The 27,707-nt window shown below is 38.2% G+C and overlaps 1 protein-coding gene across 17 annotated transcripts in view; it reads right to left on the bottom strand.

Annotated features, from left to right (window-relative positions):
• Positions 1–500: 500 nt before the first annotated feature.
• TCF4 (transcription factor 4) overlaps positions 501–27,707 on the bottom strand; it is a 356,514-nt gene continuing 329,307 nt past the window's right edge. For 11 of the 17 annotated variants that reach the window (XM_088152601.1, XM_088152603.1, XM_088152600.1 and 8 more), the window contains 5 exons: positions 14,864–14,999; positions 12,326–12,488; positions 9,351–9,580; positions 8,293–8,442; positions 5,956–6,727 (listed from right to left, as the gene is read on the bottom strand). In XM_088152601.1, coding sequence (XP_088008727.1) covers positions 8,306–8,442; positions 9,351–9,580; positions 12,326–12,488; positions 14,864–14,999 — 666 coding nt within the window. In that variant the 3' untranslated portion in view covers positions 5,956–6,727; positions 8,293–8,305. Of the gene's footprint in view, positions 1,682–5,955; positions 6,728–8,292; positions 8,443–9,350; positions 9,581–12,325; positions 12,489–14,863; positions 15,000–27,707 lie in introns of those variants that run through there. The other 6 variants (XM_088152599.1, XM_088152606.1, XM_088152598.1 and 3 more) reach the window with 2 other exon arrangements.

Below are 27,707 nucleotides of genomic sequence, written 5' to 3'. Positions count from 1 at the left end.
GGATGATTTTAAAAATGAAAGAAATTATATGTGTTCCTCTCATTCTTATTTTCTTTCCCCCTTGGGTTTGTTATTTTGATTTCACTTCCATTTCCTCCCTCTCCACTTCCACTTTTGGCCTTGTTTTCTTCTGATATGCCCCCTTCTATCCCTCATTTGGCATTGCTGCCTACTCTGGCCCAAAATTAGATTAGAGCCATGTATCCCAACCATAGCAATTTCTAGGTACGTGGACTTCAAAGCCGACAATTCCACAGCCAGTATGGCCATGGATGAGAATTCTGGATGTTGAAGTCTATAGAGCTGGAAGTTACCAAGGTTGGAAAACACTAGATCAATTCAGTCAAACCTGAGATCATTTCTGCTACCTAGATTTAAAAGAGAGGGAGAGATTGATCTGCTACCTATCCCTTTATAGTGCACATATTCTGAGATGCAAAAGGACTGCAGCTTTTTGTCTTTCACATGCAAATCTTGTACTCTGTTGGCGCTATGCTAATCTCTGCTCAGCTTGCCAAGTCTAAGAGTAGGAAATCTTACTGGGTTTGGGCACAGGACACTATAAATACCAGAAGTCTGATAGCATCTTTACAATATTCAGAAGTTGGCATTAAAAAGTATATTTGTAACATTTATGTAGGATCAGAATTCACTGCCCAATAATAAGTGGTATCCACTTAACAATCACACCTCAAATATGGCCCCTTGAATTTGGTTTAACTGTTCCCTAAAGGGGGGAAAAAATAGTTCAACTAACAAGTGAGAAAATGTTCTGGACTGGTAAGATGAACAGGGCCAACCAAAATTTATTACTTCTTTTTCCTTTAACAAGGTGTAAATACAAACAGCATTTATAATTTACAATTTCAACAAATATCTCATGGGGGAGAAATCAAGATGATCATTTCTCTTGGATCTTTAGTACAGCTCAACCTGCAATAATGTAGTAAGACAGCCATAGTTCTGCCTCAAGATATGAAAATAATCTCAACTGGTACACAAAAGTATTAAAGATGGTGATCAACAGCAGTATTATGTGTAACGTTATACTGGTTCCAATCTTTGAATTTAATAGATTAATCCTTACGTTTCTAATAGTTCAGTTTATTTTTGCATACACGTTAGCACCTTCTTGATGTTTTGCCCATTGTCCACAGGTGCAGTCAATTGTCTCATACGTACATAACAGTTTTCAATTAAAATACAGGTGCTGTATTTACAGAAATGGATGGTCATGAATGCAATTTTACATGTATGTAGCACCTTTCATTCAGAAAAAAAAAAAAAAAAGATATGAAAGAACTTTACAGAGGAGTTACAAACAATTTTCTCCACCACTTGAAATTCAAGCCAAAGGTGGGCCATTTTTTTTAAACAACTATATTACAATGCATAGCCATATTACACAACTGTTTAGGCCGAGAAGGACATGTGCTTTTACAGTTATGTCCAGAAAGTAGATTTTAATGAACTACCCAATGCAGAATGTGAAGAGGCCTCTAGAAGAACTCTTATGTTCTGAGAGGAACTCAGGTGATCACAACTTCAGTTTTACACATCATCTGGAATGTAGCACTTCCGAGAACACCAATGGCACTTTTAAACCCATTGCTTTTGAAGTTGGGAGTGTGATGACAACGCCACCTATTAGGTCATTCCTATGAAGTACTTCTTGTGATACCTACAGAAATGGACAATGCAAAATGAAATGAAACAAAAGTGTCAGAAACAGTTTATAAAAATGGCACATTTATTGCTACAGAACAGTCATGTACATGACGGCATCAAATAACTACAAATGGGAAACATAATGGTCTACAGCAAGCTGTGTGTTTCGCCTTCAGAGATCTCCAGCGCACAACCTGTTTAGACACTTCTACAAATCAGAAATACACCAAAAACATGGGAAAAAAAAATATTGAGGCACTCAGCCACACGTTGAAAACAAAGTGTAACTGTTGTTATCCTTTTTTTTATTTTTGTCCCTTTTATAATTTTTCCCTTTTTTCTTTTTTTTCTTTTTAAATGTTGCAGCTATGGGTACAGTCACAAAAAAAGTTCCCCACTGCGACCTCCAACTTAAAAAATAAAATAAAATAAAGAAATAAGGAAAAAAACAAAGAAGAAAAAGAAGCTATCATACAATTTCATCTTGGTAACACATGGTAAAATAACATCTTTTAAATAGTAAAATAAAGTAACAAACTTTTACTTAGAATGATTCCAAAAATCTACAAAGAAGAAATATTCAGAATCTGAGAACCCCCTCCCCCCCCCCCCCCGAATATTCATGGTATAAAAGGATTGCTCCTGTGAAAAATAAGCCAAATATATTTTTTTAAATTTTTTTTTAAATTTAGGCTTTTCTTTTATCCTACTCGGGTGTACTACAGTCTATTTTATAGCAAAAAGGTCACTAGACAAACAAAGCTTTGTAACAAAAAGGCAGGCACTGATACATGGTAAATCTCTGCTTTTTTCCGTATCTTCACTTAGTTGCATCACAAGTAACAAGAATGAAAAAGGCCACAGTTCATATATTTTCACCATTACGTAAGTCTATAATACTTGAAATGAGTATGGTCAAACCAGCACTGCACAAAGGTGAATCAACTTCAAGTCCCATGAGAAGATGTTATTCAAAAAGAAAAGAAAGAAAGAAAGAAAGAAAGAAAGAAAGAAAGAAAGAAAGAAAGAAAGAAAGAAAGAAAGAAAGAAAGAAGGAAAAGCCAAAAAGGTCTTGGTGCCCCACTGTGTTGGAATTCATTGTATTCCACCTTTAGAAAATCATTTTTTTTCCCCTTCTTGTATCAGTCAGTGGATTAAGCTTTATTTGTGCTTTTTCTCCCCTGATAAATTCTCTTCATTTGTGGCAATGTACTATATTGTTCATTGTCTGGCACAGGTTGCACTGTGCCTATTGAATAGAAAGATGAAAATTGCAATTCCACCCTCCTTCTCCCGCCCTATCCCCACCCGTCCCCACCCTTCCAATGAAATCAACAAATAAAACAAATCGGAAGACTGCATCAATACAAGTTGCATCACTGGTTGAACTGACAGTTGTATAAACATTAGTGTTCTTTGCAGCTACACATAAGACAAATGTTAAAAAAAAAAAAAAATCTAGACGAACAGATTTCCCTAATCTGCGTATTCATAAATTACTTGAATGTGGAGGTGGATCATTCACTAAACGTTTTATAGATTTCTACAACGTAGTGTCCAAGTACTGTTTATTACTGTACAACATGTGGTTTCTCCTTCGTACGAATCTGCACAAGGATTTTCTGACAATTGCGGAAGCATCTCAAGGTCACACGGTGCCCTGCTTCAAGCTCAAAGGACTTGCAGAATATATGGAACATTTCAAATTCGAAACAACTGGCACACCTCTACCTCTTGGTCATTCAACTCAAGTCACCCCCAGATCTTTTAACAAGTGACAACTCCCACGGTGGACGTATGTATAGAAATGGCAGCAGTAGTGAAAGCTAAGCGATTCTTGATGTCTTATTTCTTAGGATCACACACTGAATTAAAGCAAGCATGGGGGAGGGGGAACAACACAAAACAGCATGACTGGTTAATTTTCAAGTTTAAATTCCATTATGGAACAGGAAACCATATCTAAAACCACAGAGATTAGATTACTGTTTTATAAACAACTAAGCCTCTATTGGTTCTATATACATCACCATTTTCATTCCTGTTTAGAATCATGTCTGCTGTAAGAATGTACTGAATGGTTGGTAATAAAAACCATCCTTTTATCAATGTTCTGCGACTGTGAATGTTTAAAGATTCATATAATGTCATCAATCTGGGCAATTATTAAAAAGATATTTTGATTTGCGCCGATAGCTTTCTTTTTCTTATCCAGATTAGTTTTATATACAGAGGAGACTATTCTGAAATTTTTGTATTGTTAACATAAACAAACAGAAATGCTCACGCTGATGACATCAAGATGTAAGTTAATGACCCTTTGATTTATCCAGGTTTTTAGCATAAAGTTATCTTCTGAAATAACAACTTCCCATTAAAAGTATTAGAATTGGTTTTTTTTTTATAAAAAAACATTAATCCTAAACTATATTAATATACTTGTCAATTAAAAGAGAATCTTCCAAACTGTTTAGAATACCAGTACTAAAAGAATTAGGTTTAAGACAAACATTTTCATCTAAACATATTCTATTAGAAGTATGGCATTTGCAATGAAATACTCATTTGTTGTTCTGATTTCAACTTACATAGACTCTGCTCTATTATGAGCTTAATCCACCTCCACATTTGAGAAACTTATTAACAAATAATAGTATTTTTAAAAGTTTTACTGCTACTGAACATATTTACAATTTTCAACACACACTGGTAATCAAAATGTTTATGGATATGGAGAGGGTGGTTCACATGGTAAACTACCATATTTGTTCTTTATGTTTTTCAGTAACATAAAATTAAGATTCTTATTTCTCACTATTTCATTTAAATGAGATTTTGTTTCAACCACACAGTTAAAAAAAAAAACAAAAGTTTGATACAATGTATTAAAACACATAATAACAAGAGTCTACATGTAAAAATATAACTTTTACATACACAATTTCAAAATAATGATACGTTTGCCATTTTGTTGCATAAAATTTACAAATGTATTTTTTTTTTCATTACTATGTAACTGGCAAAACAGGAGAACAGATGGAACGTCTAGACCATTTTCAATGGGTATATGGCATTTACTCAGTGCTGATAGGTGGAAAATCTACTCAAACAGGGAGATTCCATTTAAAAATAACATGCCAAGTTTGCGTGGCTATTTTTTAAAAAATCAGAAGCTGGAACTGGAGACAAAAGGATGCTGACAAAGACTGAATTGGGAGCAATGTCAGTTAATTGTTCTGTCTACCAATGTAAATCTTTAGAAGATTCACAATGGTTGCTTGTTTAGATGCCCTGAAATCCAATTACTGGATGAGTTGCTGTGTCGTAAGCTTGATCTATACTTACTATAATATATATCCGTTAAGTAAAAACTTGATTCGTACTGGCCAGAGAAATACTGTTCTACTCCCTCCTCCTCAAGAAAGTGCAACTTAATGCTTTAGAACGGGTAAGGCTTGTTCTAATGCTGTGTGACGGTTGGATATTAGCATTTTTTTTTAAAATGAATGGAGGAGGCAGTATATGGTCTATCTTTCAGTAATACCCTTTAAAATGTTCTTTTCTTAAATCAAACTCTCATACAACTAGCAACTTTTTCACTTGAAACTGCCCCCCCACCCCACCTTTGACCATGTATTCTGAAACGCCTGAATGCATATTGTATTTAAGCTACACACATTAATTTAACATTTCTACTGGTTTGTTAAATCACAGCCACCTTTGATTATGTTACATTTTCGATGATATAAACATTGGAAGGCACAGTGGTAACATTGTAGCATTCTAACCTTGTACCTCTGAAAATCTTAGAAATAGGGTCTAATGAGAGCAATATTTATGATTTAGACTTCTCCACCCTCCACCCCAAAATATATTGTGTGGGCCATCTTTCTCCAAACTCGTGCTGACTGCATGGTAGGGACTACAGCCCCCAGAATTCCCAACCCGCATCCCAGCATGCTCAAGGGCTGAGAATTCTGGGAACAATAGTTCCAATCTGTTGGGGGAGCATCAGGTTGGAGAAGACTCCCTTGATCTCAGCAATGCTGCTTACGCTTATCGACATGAGACATCCCTCATCTAGTCCTGTATTCTCCCCAAAGGACTCAAGAAACAACTCTCTACTTTTGCATGATAAGCAACATCAGGGTCAGTGTTTCATCCTGAACTGCCCCTCCAGCAACAGAGTTGGCACTACAGGTTACAATAAAGAACTGAAGGGGCCATGGGAAAGAGAAAGAAGACGTAAAGGAAAAGAAAACTTATTTACAGTAAATATTTTTCTTAAAAAAAGTTAATCAGTACTTTTTTTTTTTTTTACAGGAGCAAAAAGTCTGAAACAAATGAACAAAAGCTTACCATATTCACTAATTTTAATATATATATATATATTTATATATATATTTATATATATTTATATATGTGTGTTTGTGTCGGTGTGTTTGTCTGTATTTGTCATAGGTCTATAAGATCCATCTGTTCCTCCTACCCTAAGGAATGGCTAATGTCATTACTTCAGTTTTCATCAGGACATTTGCTGGTTTTGTAAATATTGGGGTAGCGGTGCTTCCCTTTTTAATATCCAGTAAGTATAAACACTAGCTGACTAGTACACCAATGAAAACGTTCATTTTTTTTTCTTCAGAAGTACACTTTTCATTATTGCAAGTTTACAATTTTTAAATTAAATATTTTTTTTTTCAGACTTACAAATTAATTATATTTTTTTTTTCCAAAAGAAGTTTAGGCACAAATGCATTGTCCCACAGTGTGGAGAAGATTGCCATTCAGTCTCCTGGCTGTGCATTTACAGCTGTTAACATACTGCTGGAAACATTCCGAATGATATGTTGAAAAGAGATGTCCCTCAAGTTGCACTTTTTCTTTATTTCAAAATCAGGAATGCTGAAATCTCTTGCGTCTGTGATTCGTAACTACTCAGACTTGTCTTATTATATTACAAAAAGGGGGAGGGTTAAGTGTTTATATGTTTTTAAGATAATACAGCTGTTTAGGAAGTGGTCTCTGGTTTACATGAAGAAAATGTGGCAACTTGGACCTGCAAAAGAAGTGGAAAATTTTAGATCAGCCAAAATGCAACCATTTTTATTATTCTTAATTTTTCATAACAATATATTTGCCCTAAAAAGGTTTCAGAAGCTGTTTCTCAACAATCCTTACTGTATCACCCAGATGACTTCTTCCCTGGTCAACCAAGCTAACCATACTTCAGGTTCAAACTACAGATGTGATGCAGAATGAGCTGACTCAATGTATGTTGAATCCTTACAAAATGGTTGGGAGATTTAAAGTACAACAGAGGGAGAGGGATACATTTCTAAAGCGGCTAATTTCCCAATGGGATCAACTCCTGTTTGTGGAAGAAACACAGGTAAATATGATGGCTTAGCTACCTTCTTCCCCATCTATTAAACCAGTGTTGTCCAAACTTGGCCACTTTAAGATGAGTGGACTTCAACTCCCAGAATTCCCCAGCCAGCATGGCTGGCTGGGGAATTCTGGGAGTTGAAGTCCACTCATCTTAAAGTGGCTAAGTTTGGACAACACTGTATTAAACCCTCTGAATTTCCCATAACTCATTTGTTAGTTATCTGGCAGTGACTCAGTCCTGCCATACAAATCTACTCCCATTATGTCATATAAATAGGTCATTTTTATAAAGCATTTTGGGAAACATGGAATAAATTCAGATTCAAGCTGGCAGTTATTTATCACTGTGTATCAGAATATACATAGGATCCAATGTGTGTGGCCACCCCCAATACTTTTTCCATGTTCCCAAGTATTTTGCTGCTACGCAACTAGAAAAACAAACATGTCCACTTAGTTTGCGATCTCTGATCTGGTCTAGATTCTTCCAGTCATTATCTACACTTCAACCCATTTGAGAAAATTGAGCTAAAAAGCAATAAATAAAGGAATATAAGACATGACTCGGGGGGGGGGGGGTTGGTTGTTCGTTTAATTAAAAAAAGAGAGAGAAGCTAAAACAAAATGTAGCAAAAGCAATTAAAATGAGGTATTAAACTAAGATGAATAAAGTAAAACTTTTCTCCCTTAAATCCATTAAAAGCAAGATGAAATGAAAATATTTTTGCTACCTTATGTTTTTTCTTGGGGAATTCCAGTACTGGTGTGTTATCACAAAAAAGCATCTAGTCCATATTCTTACCATGTTCTGAGGTAAGGAGACATACAGTATTGACTCAATTTTTTTTTTGTTATCTATGGAATTAGTTAATATGGGAAGATTTTGGTTTTTGGGTGCCTTTGAGTCAGTCTTGACTTCGGGTGGTTGCCTAGACTATTTCCTGCAGTTTTCTTGGCAAGACCTTTGGAAGTGGTTTTCCCTTGCCTTCGTCTTCCTAGGGCTGAGAGAGAGAGACCAGCCCAAGGTCACGCAGCTGGCTTTGTGCCTAAGACAGGACTAGAACTCCTGGTCTCCTGGGTTCTAGCCTGGCGCCTTAACCACTGCACCAAACTGGTTCTCATGGAAAGAAAAACAATCTTTAGATATTAATTCCCCAAACTATATTTGTTCTAAAGATACTAACAGCTGTTGTATTATTATTATTATAAGGAAACTGGTCAAGATGAACGTACCTTGTTCCTTTTTTTACATCTGCCCCATATGATTAGATGTGTCTCCCATCCCAGGGTGGGGTCCTGCCAAAGAAAGTGGAGGAGGGTCCGAAGATACTTTCTCTTCTTCCCTTCTTTTCAAACATGCTGCTTTAGGATTCAGATTCCTTTCTGTGAGATCAAAATTTAAGATAATTTTAAACAATTTTCAAAGCCCATTGGCCTACTTACTTCATACACTCAAGTATAACATCTTGCTCATCCTCCTCTCATTTTCTTCAATTTGCCAGGAATCTCCATTATAATAAGAACGTGCTTCAGTTTTCTGAATCTTGTGTCCCTGGCTATTTCACACTTAAAAACTGTCTTTATTTCATCTTTAGGCCTTGTTCATCTCAATTTGTGAACGTTCAAGACAGAGATTCACCTCCATTTCAGAACAATTGTTATTTCAATCTTTAGGGGATACAACCCAGTTGTTAACCAGTAAAGAAATGAAATATTTTTAAGTTATTTTAATTGAACTACTCCCAAGTAGCACTGGGACCCCACTTGCTTGATGTACAACATAATTTATCTACTAAACAAACTAGCCACCTTAGGGTTTTGGGTAATAATAATCACTGAATCCATAAGCATAAATAAACCTGACAATGAATTTTGTGATACTGACTTATAATCAGGGATGTGCTTCTTGGGATCCATGCATTCCAGGCAAGACCAGCTCATCTCGTGCAGACTAAATTTCAAGGTGAGCCATTTCAATTATACCACTTTGCTGCATGAGGATGACATTTTCATAGCAGTTTTCATAGCACAGTGGTGCCTTGGACTGGTTTGAGTTCAAACCTATGCTTTAACAAAGCATTCTTATGACCTGGAGGCATCAAATCCAACGTTGCATCATTAACAAAGCACACTAATCCCATACTACATTCCTAAGATCTAAGGCTTCCACAACAAGACATAATCTCATGCATTTACCTCAAAGAAATGTCCAGAACATTCAGTCTTTCTCCAAAACATCTGAATGAATTAGAGATTTCCAGAATGATTGGATAAAATTAGTCTTAACTCACCTCTGACTTGCTGCTCTAAACTGAGGATAACTGCTACAGCTTGATGTAAGATCAAAAGTTTGGTCTGGGGCTTGTCACTCTTTAGATGGAGCTGCACCATCCGGCCGAGCTCCTTGAAAGCCTCGTTGATGTCACGGACACGCAGGCGCTCACGGGCATTGTTGGCCATTCTTCTTTCTTTCTCGCGCTCTGCTTTTTGCTCCGGTGTAAGATCTTCGTCATCATTATTGCTGAGAGAAAAACAGAACACAGGATTTTCTAATGGGGTTGAAACTTCAGGTGTTCTAACAACATTTTACTCTATTTGAAAGAACGAGCTTTACTGAAAAGGACACAGAAGTGTTGAACTTCAGTTGTATTGTATGGTATTGTAGAAGGCCAAATAGAACTAAATCAACAAAATATGTCACTTTTTAAAAAAGCTATACATGCCAATACATGGTTTCACTGACATCTGTTATATTGAATGTGATCAAGAGTATGTATGCATTCACTGTGGGAACACATACATCAATGAAAGAACTAGAACTGTAGCATGACTTTTGATATATTCAAGAAATTGATCCACAGTAATTCTGGATCAATTCAGATTTGATTCCAAAAAGGTGCTTTGGAATGCATGGGAGCACAAGAGTACCACTTCTTTGCAACACTTTAAATCAGCAACATCTTATTCCAGGATATTGAGAAAGATGCATCTGCTTAAAAGGGTGCAGTCAGGTGCTGTGAGTGTGCTTTTATGCACTCTGAAGCATCTTTCTGGAATTGAATCCAAGGCACTGCAGAGCCCTAATAGGCAAAATATGTTACGTTAAAACCAGAATGAAAACTGCTGTTGTAATATATGCATATGTTTGTACTTACATATATTTCTACAGGGATCTTAGTCATTGAGTTATTAACCTTAGCGATTATCCTATTTTTTTCCCTTCTGTTTTTATATTATGCTGAAAAAAGTTAATTTAGCCTGCAGCTAACCCTGGTATCAGTCTTGGCACCCCTCAAATATGTCTGAATGATGTAAAACTTTGTACAGAGCCATTGTTCCTGCTAAAATCCAAAGCAAAGGTGCAAAGTTGGAAATAATAACTCTTGCTAACCTGCTGCTCTTTCTCTTTGCTTTGGATATTCTAGTGACAATCAGAGATGGAAATTCTGTAATAAGGAAGTCTGCGCTGTGTTGCACAGAGATGAGCACTGAACTCAAACAGATTCAGATCTACACTCAGCCATATACAGTAGTTCCCTGAAAGACACTGAAAATCAGTAACTACCTTTCAGGCACAGCCACCTCAAGGAGGTACTGTGGGGAAAAAGTGCGGACTGGGAAGGAGACATGATGCCCCGAGCTCTAAGGCAAATTGCAAATGACATAACTGTAATAGTTTCTTTCTGCGGTGAATTTTATGTTCCTATAAATGCCACAAATTTATGCTGTTTATTAAGGAACAAAGCGTATAGTGAATTTTGAGAGTTAGAAGGATAATAAGCAATATCAGAAAACAAATGGGCCTTTTTCCATGTTGTGTTTCCCTTCCCTTGGAAAACTGGATCGCAGAACATCTCTAAATGAACTACAGTCCACATAGAGCTAGTTGAGCGAGGAGCCAACATAGACCAAAGACCCTATATGATCTAGCTAGATGAGGATGATAATATTGATGGGTCTCCCCCCCAAACTGTATTTTTGCTTCATGCCCAAAGGGCACTTGAAAGGATTAGCAGCAATAAACAAATAAACAAACAAACAATAAACAAACATACAATAAATACCAGCAGTGAATATCTGACAACAGCAGTAACCAATTTGAATTATAAAGGTCTGGCTATATTAAGTCCAATATGTATTTCTTTCATTGCACAGTTATGAGTCAGTCTGAAGTTCCTTGCAGATACTTCTCGCAGCTCTACCTGTAAATCAACTCCTTTGACATTAGGCCCGCTGCCTTGTGGGGATTTGTATCATGTAACATCTTACGCGCTTAGAAATCAGAAAACAATTTTTATGCACACAGGCAACAGGGCATCTTTCAAGGCTGTTTCATATTTCTCGCCTGCATTACTGATTCCTTCAGCCACTGAATGCAAGAGACTGAAACAATTGTATGTCGAAGAAGCAAAATGTTATCCTAAGTGCAAAGTGATTTCTATTAAATTAAGTTTTTAAAATTATATTTATTTCTGAGACTTCTCCATATGCCACTCGGTTTTTAAAACCAATGCACAAGGAGAGCTTAATTTATTTAATATTCAACAACCATTCCGTTGTTCAGACAAAATCTGAATGTAATATAAGGTAGTTCAGAAACATTCTTGCTGATGAAATCCAATATATTTTATGAAGAACATAAGGAACAGACTGAGGGTCAGTGGTAATGGAAGTAAAATCATGCATACTGTGGTCATCGATGCCTGTAAGCAAGAAACAATGGTCTACATAAGGTTCCAAGTCATTTTTGGGAACAAGAGATGATGAAATTATTCAGTTTCTTTCCAAACCTTGGCAATGGGCCTCAGATCATATTAACAATTACTTCTGCTTAAATTGGACAAGCTACCCTGATTTATCCATTTAGAGTTATGTACTTAAAAAAAAAAAGGAAACAAAACAGGAAGGAACATGTGTATTCCATTCGGGTAAAAACTATTATAAAAATGGCATCTGTTTAAAACTTTTTTGTCTATGTGTGTGTAGCTTTCATATATACATCAGACCACTGAATATGACTCCAACTCTTAAGTCTATATAGCTCTATCTATACAGTTCTGCCTAAAAGTTTGTCCTTTTGCCAAATTCAGCCCTCCCAGAGTACACGCATCCAAACAGATACTCTTAGTACTTCCAGAAAGGGCTATGAGTTTTCTGTCTGATTTTGACCGGCAGGAAAAAAACTCCAGAGTTTCTTCCTGTTCTGTTCACTTCATCAAAATCCAATAAAGGAATTAAATGAAGCGACACTATTATATACGGTTACCTAGATCTTGACCTAGTAATTGATTTGATATCCTTCTTGTCATCGTCCAACTTCTTGTCCTCAGAAGGTTTTGTGTCCTGGAGGTTTTCATCTCCTTCGTCATCAGATTTTATTTCAGAACTCCCTGAAGATATGCTTTGCCCTTGAAGTCCAGTTGGGATGCCTAGGGAGAAACGAACAAAATTATATGTCTGTGTATGCGTCTCTAAGTTTCGATAGACATATGTGAACATGCATATCTACACCAACACACAAATAGCAAAAATGCTTATGAATTTTGTGTGTGTTACATTAATAGCCTACTTATTTTGCAGAAGGAAGGAAGGAAGGAAGGAAGGAAGGAAGGAAGGAAGGAAGGAAGGAAGGAAGGAAGGAAGGAAGGAAGGAAGGAAGGAAGGAAGGAAGGAAGGAAGGAGAGGAGGAGGATAGGGGTAGGGAAGGAGAAGGAGAAGGGTAGGGGTGGGGAAGGGGAAGGGGAAGGGGGAGAAAAAAGAAAAGAAAAAAGAAGAGAAGAGAAGAGAAGAGAAGAGAAGAGAAGAGAAGAGAAGAAGAGACATTTAATGAAAACAGTGGTTAAAAACAATTTTCCAGCTGTCTCTGCTTTAGAGTTTGTGGTAGGAATAATACTTGGGCTAGAAATATGGTTATTTCTCCAGCTCTTTTATAAAGGCGAAAAGAACAGAGGGCATCCCTCCAAGAAAAAGCAGCCATGGGTATTCCCCTCTCACATGCTCACGCATGAAAGTTCCAGAGCTAGAGTCAGAGAGGAACAGCCACTTCCCATTCCACTACTGTTGCTTTCTTTCTTTAACATTGAAAGTGGGTTCCATGCAGTCATACTCAGCACACGTGGTTGTTGGGTTTTTTTTTTTTTTTTGTGCTCCTTAATCCTCTGATCATTTGATAATCCCCAGAAGAACAAGAAGAATTTGCTGCAAGCGAGAATATTTCCCCTAACATTTAAAAATAAAGTAAGGTAACTCCACCACCACTGCTGTCCTCAACTACCTGGAGAACCACTGTTCTATAGCATTTTCCTTGGACAAAATAGTTAGTTCTCTTTTTGTAAACAATGTCTCTCAAACTCCATCAGGACTTCCATTAGTGCCTGCTCGGCTGGGACAATCCCAACACTTTATCTGTGGGGTGGGGTGGGTTGGCCTGGCTGACGGGGGGCTGCAAAAAGGCCAGGGAGAACTGGAGATTAGGTAGTTCCTATCTGTTCTTCTAGAGTGAGTATGGGAGAGCTATGGGTCCACAGACTTCTCACCTATGGCCACTAACTGCCAAAATTCAGCAACACTGTTTTCCACCGTTTTGACTCAGGATGTAAAAGAGACATCCCTAAGTTAATGTAATACAAAACCAAAATCTTCAAAAGAGAATGTCCACCTCATTTTGCACCATCCACTTTTCCTTCCCCCAAATTATTAAATGTACTCTCTGGCATTCAAAAGGTTGCCACCCCTGTTCTACAGGAAAACAGAACTCTGGTCAGTGACAAGAACCTGAGTACAAATCAATAGTCCCATTTCAAGCATATCTGCTAAAAACGTATCTAGATTTGGGTACTTCCACAACACCACTCTTCTTCTCCTATCCTCTGTAAGCAGTTAGCCTTCATTTCTGCTGAATCAGAAATGCTTAAAACAAGAAATAAAAATCACTATCTGCCACAGGTCCTGGAGCAACAAAAATCCTCTCACCCCAACTCTTCACCAAGTGGAAAGAAATAAGGAGGAAATCCAAAGGGATTTTGCAAACTATACAACCCCTGCCAAAGAGAATGGGAAAAACCCCACCCCCACCACAAATTTCAATCCCGATGGTCTGCTTCCGCTGTGGCGCAGGAGTTGCAAAGTCACAAGCCATCACTCCCTTTGAAAGACCTACTAGGATAGCTTTATCTCAGGAAGTGGGATGAAGGATGACCTAAGCATTCCCCTTCAGTAGGCAAAGGGATTCCCCAAATGTTCCACACAATCTCAGTGTTTTGTCACTGTCATCAAAGAGAGATTTCAGAACAAGATCAACAGACCGTGGGCTTGGCCCTCTTCATGTGAAAGTGCTCTTACCTAAGTTGCATCACATTAACACCAACTGATTCTGGTGTTTTGACGATGGCACAATGATTACATTTTAACTGATCAATCATTCACTCAATCAAACAATCAATATTCTGTTTTGCTTTGATCCCAATTTCAATATTAGGCAAATTTTTGAAGGTTTTTGTGGTGTTTCAGAAAGACGTTTTAAAAAGTGCAGAGCTAAATAAATATGATTGTGTATATTGGGAAGTTAGGCTTTAATGTACCACCTTTGAGAATTTATATTAACAAGCTAGTCTGACAACGCGTCATCTATTTACCTCACCATCTATGTGGATAGCGCTTCAGTAGGAACGTGGGTCGAAATAAGAACAAGTCCACGCCTTCTCCTACATGGCCACCCTCCTGATATTTGAGACTGCTTTCACAGATTTCGTAGCACAGATTCTACAGATTAAGGCGTGGGGCCAAGCACTGCTGCTATACGCACCTCTGTATGGATCCTGAGGCTGGCTTAAGTCAGGAGATGTGGCAGACTGCACGGGCAGCTGCGGAACAGGAACTTGGTTTGGCACAAGCGAATGGCTGCCACGGAGGCCGACTGCATCTTCACGATGAGCCCCCACCTGCAAGAGGAGAAGGAAGGAAAGATGTAAACAGGATCGTTTTAAGCGAAACCAGCCAAGACGCTACTGGGTCTTCTATCAATAGCTCGGGGAGATGCTGGAAATAAACACAGGCATTTAAACATAATGGCAAGGCTTCCTTGTGGCTTTTCACTAGAGGGCGCCGAGGCACTGTCATAGGTATATATTATATGTATATACAAAAACACTTAACAGTCGGTAAGGCGCTGTGCAGCACATTTAGTGACAAACACAGCAAAGGAGCTCAGGCAGGTAAAACATCAAATTGTCTCTCCCAGGGTGCTGCAGGAGAGAGGCTGATTCGTACCCATCTGTCTTCTATCATGTCCGCCAACAGATCTGACAATTATCTTAATGCCCATATGCTTAATTGTGGGCTTCTCAATTCCCTTACTGCTATCAGAAATCCTGCAGGAATTTCAATTTGGCATCCAACTTCCCTTTTAGGGGATAAGATTCTTGGGCACACCACCTCCCCCTCCCTGTTCCTCTCTACTTTTGTAATGCCAGCTAAGCTTCTGACAAGGCAGCTAGTGAAGCATCAGAAATCCCCCTACTACCCGATTTGTAGTAGTAGTGGCAGTAGCAGTAATAATAGTATCATCATTGCCATCTCATCCCCTGGCTTTCCAAAAACCAGAAGCCCAGACCCAGCGTAAATTAATCTTCTCTATTCTATCATCAGCCATAGATTCCAGCTCCAAGGGGGAGATGTTCTTGCCAATACCATGACTTCAGATAATATATCAATCAAAATTTTATTAACCACACCAGTAAGGCCATCATTGTAGGCATGAAGGTGTCGGTGTAATGGTGCTGTTGGCATAATTGATGGAACTAGCTTAATGGAAACACTTTTTTTTTTTTTTTTGGTATGGTACACTGTTCAATATGTCTGTAAATTAAACCAGTTACAGAATTAAGAAAAAAGATCGGTAAGGGCGCTCCACTATTTTGTACACAATGCAAGCCCTATTCACAAGAATTATAAGATGACCTACGAAAGGTTTAGCTATTCAGAACACTGACTCAATAGAAGCGCTATTTATGTACTGCTGCCACTATTACGGCTGTTGCTACTACAGCTATCACCAGTGTGCCTACAATGATTAGGTGTTGTACAAACATTAAATAACAAGAAAAAGCTTTGCTTGCAAGCCCTCAATAAGTAGACAGATACAGGAGGAAAGGGGGAAAAAGCAACCAGGAAAACAAAGCCAATCTGGTGAAGTTAGGATGGTCAGATGTATTATGGTATGACCTGCTGTTGAGGAAAATCAGTGGTACAGAAAACTGCACAGAAAGGAAAGAAAATTAGGGTGGAAAGAAGCATGATAATCCTTAATTTATCTAACAGATTGGTTTCAAGAATAGGAAAGGCCCAAAAGGGTCATATAGAGGTAGAAGATAAAAGAGTTGTTTGACCAGCCATCTTGCATGTTTAATGAATATGCAGTCATCTAAGCATATGGCTGCCATGGGCAGAGCAACCAGAGATAACTAGGTGGGAAGAAAGACTTTGACTAGCACCCCAATGAAGACCACAGAGACTTTCTGAAAGGTTGATCTCATCCTCTTCAACAATCAGAAAACTCACGGCGGTAACGGTGTGCAGAATTCTGCTATGATAAAACTAAACAAGGGAATGCTCTTAAAATCATGATGTTTTCTCTCAAACCAGTCCTCTCCAACACTGAGTTCCTTGGATGTGTTTTCTTTATTTATTTACGCTCATTTTTATGCTGCCTATTTTCATGACTTTAGGAGACTGTGTTGGGCCACAGTCCCATCGTCCCAGCCGTTGGTCACACTGATGGGAACTGCAGACATCAAGTTTTGGGAGATGCTTTGAAGTCCAAGCATGCCTTTCATCTCAAAATGCTATTATTATTTTCAACACTTTCCTTTTGTACATGTAGACTTTTATTTGCATTCATGTTTAGTCAGGCAAGTCCTAATCCTACTACAGTTGGTTCCATTATAGACTATTATTAGTTATATAGCACTGTGGGTCCAACTCCAAAAAGGTGTTCTGGGGTGCAAATGTAGCACCAACCATATCTTTTCCTGGACAGGAAGCTGCCCTCTGCAGCTGTCACATGCTTACAGGAAGAGAAGTGGTTTCTTGCTTGATTGCTACAGTCAAGGCAACTCTAGTGGCATACCAAATCCACTGCAATAAAAGCAAAACACAATATACAATAAAAGAAATAGAATGTATAATAATTACAGTTTAAAAAATTAATATAACATTCTTGGCGCTGATAGCTCTACAGCAAGTTCCAAAGGATGGGAAACTCACAGAGAATGCCCACTTTTGGTCTTCCTCCTATCACGCTTACAACAGACATTCTCTGTATCCTCAGTTTACGTGGGTCTTGAAGATACCAACAGCCTGAGCCATATAGGGCTTAAACCAGCCCTTGAATCGGTTTAAACAGTTTCAGAGAGATACTGCATTTGCCTCCTAAATGCTGCAGTTTGAAGCACCTTTTGGGGGATCAAATCCAAAGTACTGAACACTCTTATAATAATTCTTCATAATATTCCTAATTCACAAACTCAGAAACAAGTATAAGTTTACATACACACACATACAATGAACAAAATTAAAAACAAGGATAGATGATAATGATGAATGATGATGAATGATAGTTTATTTCAAGGTAATCTCCTGTTAAATTTAACAGGTATGTTAAATAATATTCCCTGCCTGCATCAAAGGACCATGATTTCAGATGAGATTGTTGAATGATTTAATAATTTGTCACAATGTGGCAAAACCAAGTCCAAAGTTAAGACTCTATAACTGGACAAGAGATCTCAGCAATTAAAAGCTATTGGGCAAATCCCACTCTCAAAATATATCACCAGTTCTCTTTACTGTTAACCTGTATGAGGAAATGTTTCAGAATACAGGACTTTAGGGGATGAAGCTGGTGTTTAATACCGATTTATTTCTTACACTGGCCCTTCAAGAAAAAAAAAATGAGGCTTTGAATTACATAAAAAAGAGATCTGGTGTGACAAATAGAAACTCTATCTAAGCCTGTCATTTTTGTGGGCAAATAAAACTTAGACATTTAACATTCCAAACAGTTATCTGTTTCAATCTGTGGGTGGAGGTAATGTAAGGGTTATAATGATTTCATCTGGCTCCGTCTTTCCATGAGACATAAACTGGGGGTGGGGGGAGAAAAGGAAAGGAACATATTACTTGGGCAAGGAGTTTTGAGCAGCGTAAAAACCTTCAGATATTTTTAAAGGCTTCTCACCTCAACTGAAATCTGCAATAGGAAGCTCAGATTTTGAGAGGATGGATCTCAGAGATCAAGAAAATTGTTTAGGTTCCCGTGTTAGGAACAGGAGGCGAACAAGGTCATACACAGCTATTTGTATAATCTGATGAATAGGACTATCAGATTTGATCTGGTCTGAAAAAATCTGGATGACCACTCAGTGGGCAGCATGGAGATACCGAAAACAGAATACAGTTTTTGCTTCCATCTAACAGTCATTCAGGTATCTACAGCCCAAATTAGCATACAACAGGGACAAAGAACTGGTCCTACTATAAGCTGCTATTATGCAAGATCGTTTCCATAGATGCTAGAAGTAAACAGGTACCCCTCATTCTATACCTGTGCGTTTGATTCTTGTTACTTAAGTGAAGAACTATACACTTTTCTCTGGCACTTTTCATTCTGATACTTTCAGCCCATTTCTCCAACTTATCAAAATTGTTTTCAATGTTAGTTCTATTTTCTACAGCGTTAGCGATCCCAGATGATTCTATGTCATCTGCAAATTTGATAAGCATTCCTTCCACCTCTTCATCCAAGTAATTAATACAAAGTTCAAGAGTAGAAGAGACCTCTCTCCAAGGTGATGAGCAACTGTTGAGTCTCCGAATATGTTTTTCAAGCCAGCTATGCAACTACATAATTGTCATGCCATTCATACCATGAGGTAACAGACACCTTGGTGGGAACTAGACTTCCACCTCCCTGAAGGTGGAAGGGAAGGCCGGGAGAGAAGATTGTTGTTGTTGTTCTCCAAGAGATTATACTCATGAGTGTTTTGCAAAAATAAAAATGAGAGAGAGAGAGAGAGAGAGAGAGAGAAAGAGAAAGAGAGAGAGAGAATATCTGAATAACTCAAAAAGTCCTCTTGAACTTTAAAAATTAGTAAACTGATTGTAGCATGAAGTAACTTGCAAAGGTAATATAGTTTACATAAAGTGGAAAATTCCAAGATTATGGATGTACACTGACTACAACTCTATCTGGTCAAACCAGAATCTTTGCACTGGTTTGCACTGAAACAAGCGCATTTCAGCCACACAATGTTTAATCTGTAAAAATCGACTCTGTGGGGACATTTCTTTATTTATTTTATTAGGCTTATGTGCTGCCCCAATCACTGAGCAGTTTACAATCCTACTATATGTAAACAGAACTATAACGTGTATGTGTGTATACCCACCCACACCCACACATCAAATCAGCAAACATTAGGAAAGTAACAACCCACTCTTCTGCCAAGAAATCTTAACAATACTAATGTACAATACTAATATATTACAATACTAATACTAATATACAGACCTGCTGAAATAACCATGTTTTACTTGCGTTTATGGATCCCAACAGTTTTGGGCAAGTTTGATTCTCCAGGCGGATACTATTCCAAAGGATGGGGGCAGTGATTAAGGCGGCTCACCTCTAAGAGCCCTGTAGATGGAATTGTTTTAGGAGAGGGGATCCATAAGAGCCTTTTCTTCCTGGCCTAATTAGCTGGGCAGAACTCTTGGGAGCAGGAAGTCCTAAAATATGTATATGAAGGGATAGAGTTTTAGGAATATTCAGGTCAAGCAACTACTTTGCTGATTTGTATTTATTATAACTAATGGTTTGTCTACACTTCTGGTCTTGTAGCCCATCCCCAACTAATGTTTTGGATATGAGCAAAATCTGATTTTTCTGGTCATGGAAGAAAGTCGGAAACAAAGATAATGGAGGAAAAAAATGAGTTTTTTTAAAAAATGAACATTTCCTACCCTTTGTATCTACATATTCTGCATCTAGTAATGGCCAATAGCAGGGCTGTGATGACTATCCTTCTGGATGAGTAACTATTTTTAATTTGTTTTTGGAATATTTGATTCCTAGTGTATATGGTTAATTTATAATGTATGATCTAGGTTTTAATCTTTGATTATTATGCATATATTTTGATCCACATTATGGATTTGGGGAGCTGTAGGCCATTCAGAGTAATTTGATTGGAGTAAGACCTGTTAGTAAGCAAGTAAATACAAAAATAAAATATATTATCCATAAATAAGATGAACAGTGGCAAGCATATTTACTACAACAGTGAAGGAAGAGAAGAATCTTACTAAGATTGTTTTATATGACGATTTCTTCAACCACGTGATGAGCAAATGTATCCCCAAAGCCACAGAATGAGAGGAAGACCTGACTTACTCAGCTCCTGTTTTAAATAATAGATATACATGTTTTGCCAAGTGTTGATTGCTTTATTTCTATGTAGTTTGAGTACAGTCCAAAGGTCAGCCTGGCCATGATCAAGCTGCTTATTGCAGGCCTTGAAGGCTTCCAGATGTTAAGAGCCCAATGTATTCCAGGTGAAATTTCAGTGATGGCAAATAGTTATGGCAAGCCCAGCTGATGTAAAGGAATTCATGCCTTTACATGGTACTGGCCCTGGTGCTATTTTCTACATACAAATTAGCTTTATGCTGAGTCAGTCTCTTGGGCTCAGAATGATTTATTTAGCCTGACAATGGCTATCCTCACACCTGCCAGCTGATAACTCTCCAATGATAATGTTGGAAAAGTCACTCGGTTCTTCTGCAGATCAAGGTAGCGATCTTCACAGATTTCCTCTCTATGATTCTAGGGCCTTTCTTCTTTCCTGGAATTAACTAACTTCTTTGCCTCATTTCAGGGCTTTCTCAACCAAATGATATCTCTGGGGTGTGTATGTGTGTGTGTGTGCCTTTGAGTCAATTTTTGACTCCTGGTGACTGCCTGGACTAGTCCCTGCAGTTTTCTTGGCTTGTGTTTTTTTGGAAGTGGTTTGCCCTTGCCTTCTTGCTAGTGCTGAGAGAGAATGATTGGCCCGAGGTCACCCAGTGGCTTTGTGCCCAAGGTGGAACTAGAACTCACGGTTTCCCAGTTTCTAGCCTGGTGCCTTAACCACTACATCAAACTAGCTTTCTAAATGATATCTCCAAAGGATAAAAAGCAATTTCTTCCAGACTTATTTGAACTCATCTAGTTCAAATTGCTCAACTAGGTAACCTTGCTTAGCTGAGCTGGGCTGATCTCAAAAAGGGAAGCAGAGTAAAACCTGGTTAGTGCTTGGATGGAAATCGATCAAGAAATCCCAGGGCTGAAGCTGAAAAAATCTCTGAAGAAAGCAAAGGCAAAGACTACTTCGTTGTTGCCACTCAAACTACATGGACATATCCACATAGTCATGTGAGTTGAGCTGAACTTAAGCAAATGTTTACCATCACCACCACCCTTTTTGAAAAATCATGTGTATCCATGATTTGCATCATTCCCAGATGCAAAGCGGGTTGGTCATAAGTTAAACACTATTCAGAACAAAATTCCATTCTCCTCTTTGGTCTGGGGTTTCATAACACTCCCATTCCTTTTGGTCCTTGCTGGCATTCCTATCAACCAGAAAGAATCCTCTCTTGTGATATACACTAGCTCAACTGCCTGCCTTAGCAATGAATGTGAGTGCAAGGTCCTATGATGCTTTGCTGGGAGAGCTCTCAGACTACCTACCTGTTACATAGAGGAAGAAGAACAGTAGGCTGACAGGTAAGCTTCCTTTTATTTCCCCCTACTCTCTAAACGTCCACCTGTTTATTTACTCTATAACTTCAGCACAGCTGGAGTTGGCTGAGCAGTGGCAGTTTTGCCCAATCTAATACCCAGCAAAGGAAAGTAAGTTTGGCAATTAGGGGCATTTATGTACGTAACTATGGCCAGTGCTGAGATGGCAAGGGGAGGAATGGAGAAAGAGAGAACACGTATTGGACAGAAAATCAGAAAGGAAGCGGGGCTGGCAATATACAGCTGAAGCTGTGGGAACTGAGTGGCCCTTCTGGCTCATGGGCCTTGTAGTGAGGAACATTGAGTTACAGCACTTGATTTGGCTCAGGAGGTTTAGTTTCAAATCTGTTTCTTGATCATTAAGATGCCACAAGAACCCTTTTCTTCTTTGGTTACAAAGGACAACATGAAAACTACTCAGCTGTGAGGATCACTGCAGGTCAAACTAAACCAGGGATAAACTAAATGTTCCTTTAAATAGCTTATAAGCAGTTACTTATATGTATTTTTTCCTACTCAAAAATAATTGCAGAATCTGGGGGAGGGGGAGGATTTTTAAAACTTTTGCTTCTCTTCATTGTGGTACCAATCCTTGCAATTCCCTGTTTGCTTCCAGGGCAGATCCTCTTTATCTGCAAATTGCAGGTACAATGGTGAGCAGATTTTGTTTGGAACTGCCAATAGATTAAAAAACCAACAACAATCTATGTGAGGTTCCAATCTGGATTATACTTTGAAATAAGAAAAACCACATACCCCCCATTAAGGATAATATACAGTCTGAACTAGAATGGGTTTAGCCCAAGTCATCTTGCTTTACAATCTGGCTCATCAGATTGTGTGTAATAAAAGCAAGAAGAGATAAGAACTTCAAACTTTATACAGTGAAACTCGTGTGGAGAGGACTTTAGTAAATAGCATTCTAAATGGGCCTACCTGCATGGAAGACAGTAAGACTTATCTCTAAGTAAATTTACATAGGATTACATTGTTAATATATTTTTCTTTGCCAACTTCTAATGCATGAAATAAGAAAGAAACATTCACCACAAAGCCTGAAACTAGCAGTATAATATGTAGCCTCTCTTTCTCTTTCAAACAAAGCACCAAGAGTAAAATATTCTAATGAAAGGAAAGCTAAGCTGAAAATAAATAAAATACAGTCAGAGAAGCTCTTGACAAGAAGGATCCAGATGCTGCTGTTGCTGTGTGCAACCACTGAAAATGAACTGAAAGGGTGCTGCCCAAGGGCCTTAATGTGTTTAGGTGTAGATGAACACAGCTAAGAGAAAGGAACACAACCTTTCCTATTCCAGAAAGCTGCACTACATGCAAACCTGAAAGGCTGCAGGGATGCTATGTAAAGCAAAAATGGATTATTGTTGGAAGGATGATTTTCCCCCGCCAGCAGTAATATCTAGCTAGAAAATAACTAGCCTGCACCAACTCCCTAGAATTTGACATAAAGAGGTCCACCATCAGGCAGTTTCATCACCCAAGGAATGACACCAAAAGGGGATTACCTTTAGAAGAACCGCTTTGGTTGTGAAGATGATGGGCACTTTGCTTGTGGGTAATAAGAGTGAATGGGCATCCTTTGCCTGAACAACTCTTGGCTGACTCTGTTCTTTGGTTTATGGAGTCTGAAAACCTAGATGACAGTTTCCCTGCCTGATCACTACTGAATGCCAAGTCAGTGAGTGGGAGAAGCAGCAGCCATGGTTCAGCATCTCTCAATGGCTTTTGGTATTATCAAGTAGAGCTATGCATGCTTTGAAAAATGTTCAGTAAAATATGCTTCAAGGCAGAATTGACCTGTGATTGCCTCTAGGCTCTGGAATTCTATGTCACACTAAGTGTACATTTGATGTCTTTATCACTGGTGGAACAATGGTGTAAAACGTGTAGCAGCTGCAGCATCGCTCAATGGTTCAGTTTGTAGGATGGAACCTTTCAGACAAGGACTTGACAAACCTGTAATCTGCCCATCTCTTATCTTTTGTCTTTGTCCTTCTCAGGTAATCTGGATTTCCAGATCCAAAGTAGAAGGAAGGGCTTTGGAAAACTTTCTGAAGCTGAATTTCAGAGCAATCAAGAATATGCTATGTATGCTTAAGCCCAACTGAATCACTAGTACTTAGGTAAACAATTACATTATTTTCTCCAGTTTTATTTGGCTTGGATATCTTTCTTGGCTTGGTTATCTTCTTGAATGTGGACTTTCCTTACACAAAGTATTCACATGGCTACATTTCTGTACTCTGCTTGTAGACTACATCTGTACAAGCAAGCACAAGAAGCTTATTCACATTAACATTTAGTATACATATTTGATAGATGAGATCATTTTCCCCCAGTAAACATAGAAAGAAAAGTTGATGCGTTCTCACTGTAATTAGACACCCATTGACACAGAAAACTGTTTTGGTGTCCTTGAATTGTAATCTCCCCGTGATATATCAATCATACCTGACAATCTCAGAGTGCTAGATTCCAGTTTCGGTTAGTCTGCCTGTTATCTGTTATATCAAAAGAAAGAAACTTATTTGCTCTAAAGTGGAAAAAAAAATATTTAGTCCTAAAAGTGCATCTTTAAAAGTGGTAGGAAATACTCATCCAAATGTTAACTTTTATTACACCCAGATGGGCACTCTACAGTTTGTGAATTGTGGGCAGCAGATAAAAGCTGTAAAAAATTAAAACAATGGAAGGTTTCTTATGAAGTTATGAGGAGTGTACTCTGCTGTTGCTTGAAGTTAACTCTTTCATTCTAAGAGAACTTCAAACGTATTCTTACTTTTGTGATGTAATTTGAGAATTAAAACCAGTTCTCAAAAGAAAGCAAATGGGAGAAAACGGGTGTATCCTTGGAATTTGGCATTCTCAACCATGGAAAATATGGCAACATCCGCTTACTGAGCGCACAACACAATTAAACAACTCACAGCCTGTGAATCTACATTCAGTCCTATGTATGTCTAACAAGCTCCATCAAGATTAATGGGGTTTAATTCAAAATAATCATCTGTCGTATTGCAGCTTGAGGCTGCAATCTTACCTACCTTTCATATGACTTCTGAGTGGAACTTTAGTAATACAGAATTCAGAATGGATCTCTAGCAGCTATAATCAATGGACTGTCAATGTTTATTTTAAGTTTCAGCCTGTCTGATGTATACAAGGAGGGTAAGAGAGAACAGAAATAGATACAAGGAAAGGAAATACGAGGGAAAAGCTGTACTGTAAAAGATTTTTTAAGGAACAGCTAAGTTTACTTAACCAACCCTCTCTAGCATCTTTCCAAGACTGGTATGTTTGAGTAATCCATTTTATTCCATATTATATTTGGTTTTCAAAACAAAACCTTGTTTATTGCCCTCTCGTTTCAACATAATATAGGCAATCTGAGTGATTTTCAAGGCTAACCTAGACAAAATTGCAAAAGAATGCATCTTAAAAGATTCTGAATGAAAAATACATGAGCAAACAAAGGGAAGCATGTCACCTTGCTGGTCAGGCCGACAGAATATATATTTGTGAGCAAACCTTCACAGCTTGTTTATTGAGGGACATTTTCCATTTTTCAGTCAGTTTTTTTTTTAACCAGGGATTTTATGAAGAGAAATGCTTAAAACCCTCTAAACCAGTGATGTCATAGGCTCTTTTGTCCTGAAATTCACCATTGCTGAGAACCAAAGCAGGATTTGGGGTGGGGGTGGGGGGAGAGGGGGAGAGGAATAAAAAACATCTCTAGGTTCAACAAAAGAAAGTTATTATTGCACTTTCAATGATAACTAGCAAAATGTGCATTTTCCGCCAAAAGTGCTGAAGTAGGGTTTTTCTGTTGGTTTTCTCCTGATTTCCACATTCAGAATCCATTGGAAAAAAAAATTGCAATTATGCCACTATCAATCAAAGGAGATGATGTCAACCAGTCTTACTCTGTAGGTAGTGAGTTTCTTATGTAAACAGCACTGTAATACACGCTACAGAAGATGTGACTAATTTATGTAAGAAGTTTGCTAATCTACAGATTCAAAATTTAAAGTACAGAAAAACCAAACCTGAAACAATATTGAAAAGAGGGTACCAACTCACTTCTGCAAACTATAGGCCCTGCTAGAAACTTGGCAACCTTCATAGTAGTTGCCAAAATCAAGTCTGCAGAAGGAAGATTGTAACCTCTTGCACAGAAAGGTAACTACAATTTCTCACAATCAGATTTATGTGTGCCAGACACCATGGGTGGTAGAATGGGCCGTGTAACAATACACGGGTTACCGATTCAACCTCTGTATCTGGGCATACACATGTGTGGCTCTCACACAGGAGACTAATATGATTTCTAAGAATTTGGGAGACACGTTGACAACGTATTTCAAAAGCAGTTATTCACATTTTGGAGAATACAGCTCAGCAGAAAAAATGATGGGAAGATTCCTATGCATACTCTCTTCGCGACAATTTAAAATGAAATGCAAGTAGACATAATAATGAACAAGGAAAGGAAAAATAGGCAGGAGTAAGATGAAGTATATTACAAGAACCCAAGACTGTCCAAACACGTAAGCTGGGTGGAAAGCAGGTTTTCTCTAAAGGCCTTATAAACTTCCAATAAGTAATAAGAGAACAATGAAGGACACCTCACCAAAGTCAGGTTCTCACACTCTGTGTGCATGTTGTTGGTTCAAATTATTCACTCTTATTTAACCGAACTGAAAGTCTTTCATCTGCATGCTATACAGTAATAGCTTCCATATGACTGGTGGCTAAGTTATAAATAAGATCAAAAGCAAAAGAAAGGACTTCATTGTAGCGGGGGGGGCAGAGTGTGAGTCAGTGTGAGCAGCATTAAATCAAGAAAAAGAGAAAAGTTTAACAGTTCTTTTTTAATACAGAAAAGTACCACAGAGTTATAAGCAGCTTTCTAAAAGCTTATGAAAAAAACCTGCAAGTAGTGGTCATACGCAAAAATCTATTTAGGCCTAACTCAAAAGTGGCAAAGCAGAAGGTTAGCCTCTGAGAGAGAGAGAGAGAGAGAGAGGGAGGTAGAATGAATGCCACGTCTTAAATCTAGGCACAGAGCAGCTATAAATGGGGGGCAGGTGGGGAGCGATTCTTGTATCCCTGTATGCTGTGAAGAGAAAGCAGCATGGCACTACTCCATATATTTCTCCACGCTCTTTCTGTTCTGTTTTTAAGACTGGGGGGAGGGGGGAATGGCCTTGGGTAATCTATTATTATTATTACTATTATTGCTCAACACAGACCCATGAGCTCCAAGTCAAAGGATGTTTTATTTGGCACTGCGAATCAACTCAATGGCGAGAGCCAACTTCCCAAACCAATTTTCTTCTGGAAATGCAAAAAATAACAACGCTAAGCTGCAGTCCCTACTGGACAAACAGATGTTAATAATCCATGGGAGGAGATGCATTTCCTCTGCGTCTATAAACAGCAAATGTACAGTTTTGTAATGGTTTAATACATTTGAGGAGAGCTTTGTCTTTTGGGACCCTATTATGGAAGGAGCTTCCTCAGTCTACTGTTACCGTTCATTTCCTGTGCTCCAAGAACCTATTAATGGGGTATTCTGGCATGCTTTGGATAGCACGCAGGTTGCCACAACTGTTGTGTTTGAAAAAATGAGGCCAGCTATCATAGGAAACATGACTTTTCTACTGTCAGTACAATAAAGTCAGCAATGTTCTGCCTACAGGGATAATTATTCATTTTATATACTGGTAGAATCAGGAGATGTTCAAGATCCGAAAAGCAACAAGGTTAGGGATATTAGTATTTAGCTGTA

The sequence above is a fragment of the Python bivittatus genome, unplaced genomic scaffold (assembly GCF_059951505.1).
Source record: "Python bivittatus isolate LINGU-HERP-01145 unplaced genomic scaffold, Pbiv_v1 ctg000570_np1212, whole genome shotgun sequence".
Taxonomy (NCBI): Eukaryota; Metazoa; Chordata; class Lepidosauria; order Squamata; family Pythonidae; genus Python; species Python bivittatus.
This window is presented reverse-complemented; position numbering and strand designations above follow the sequence as displayed.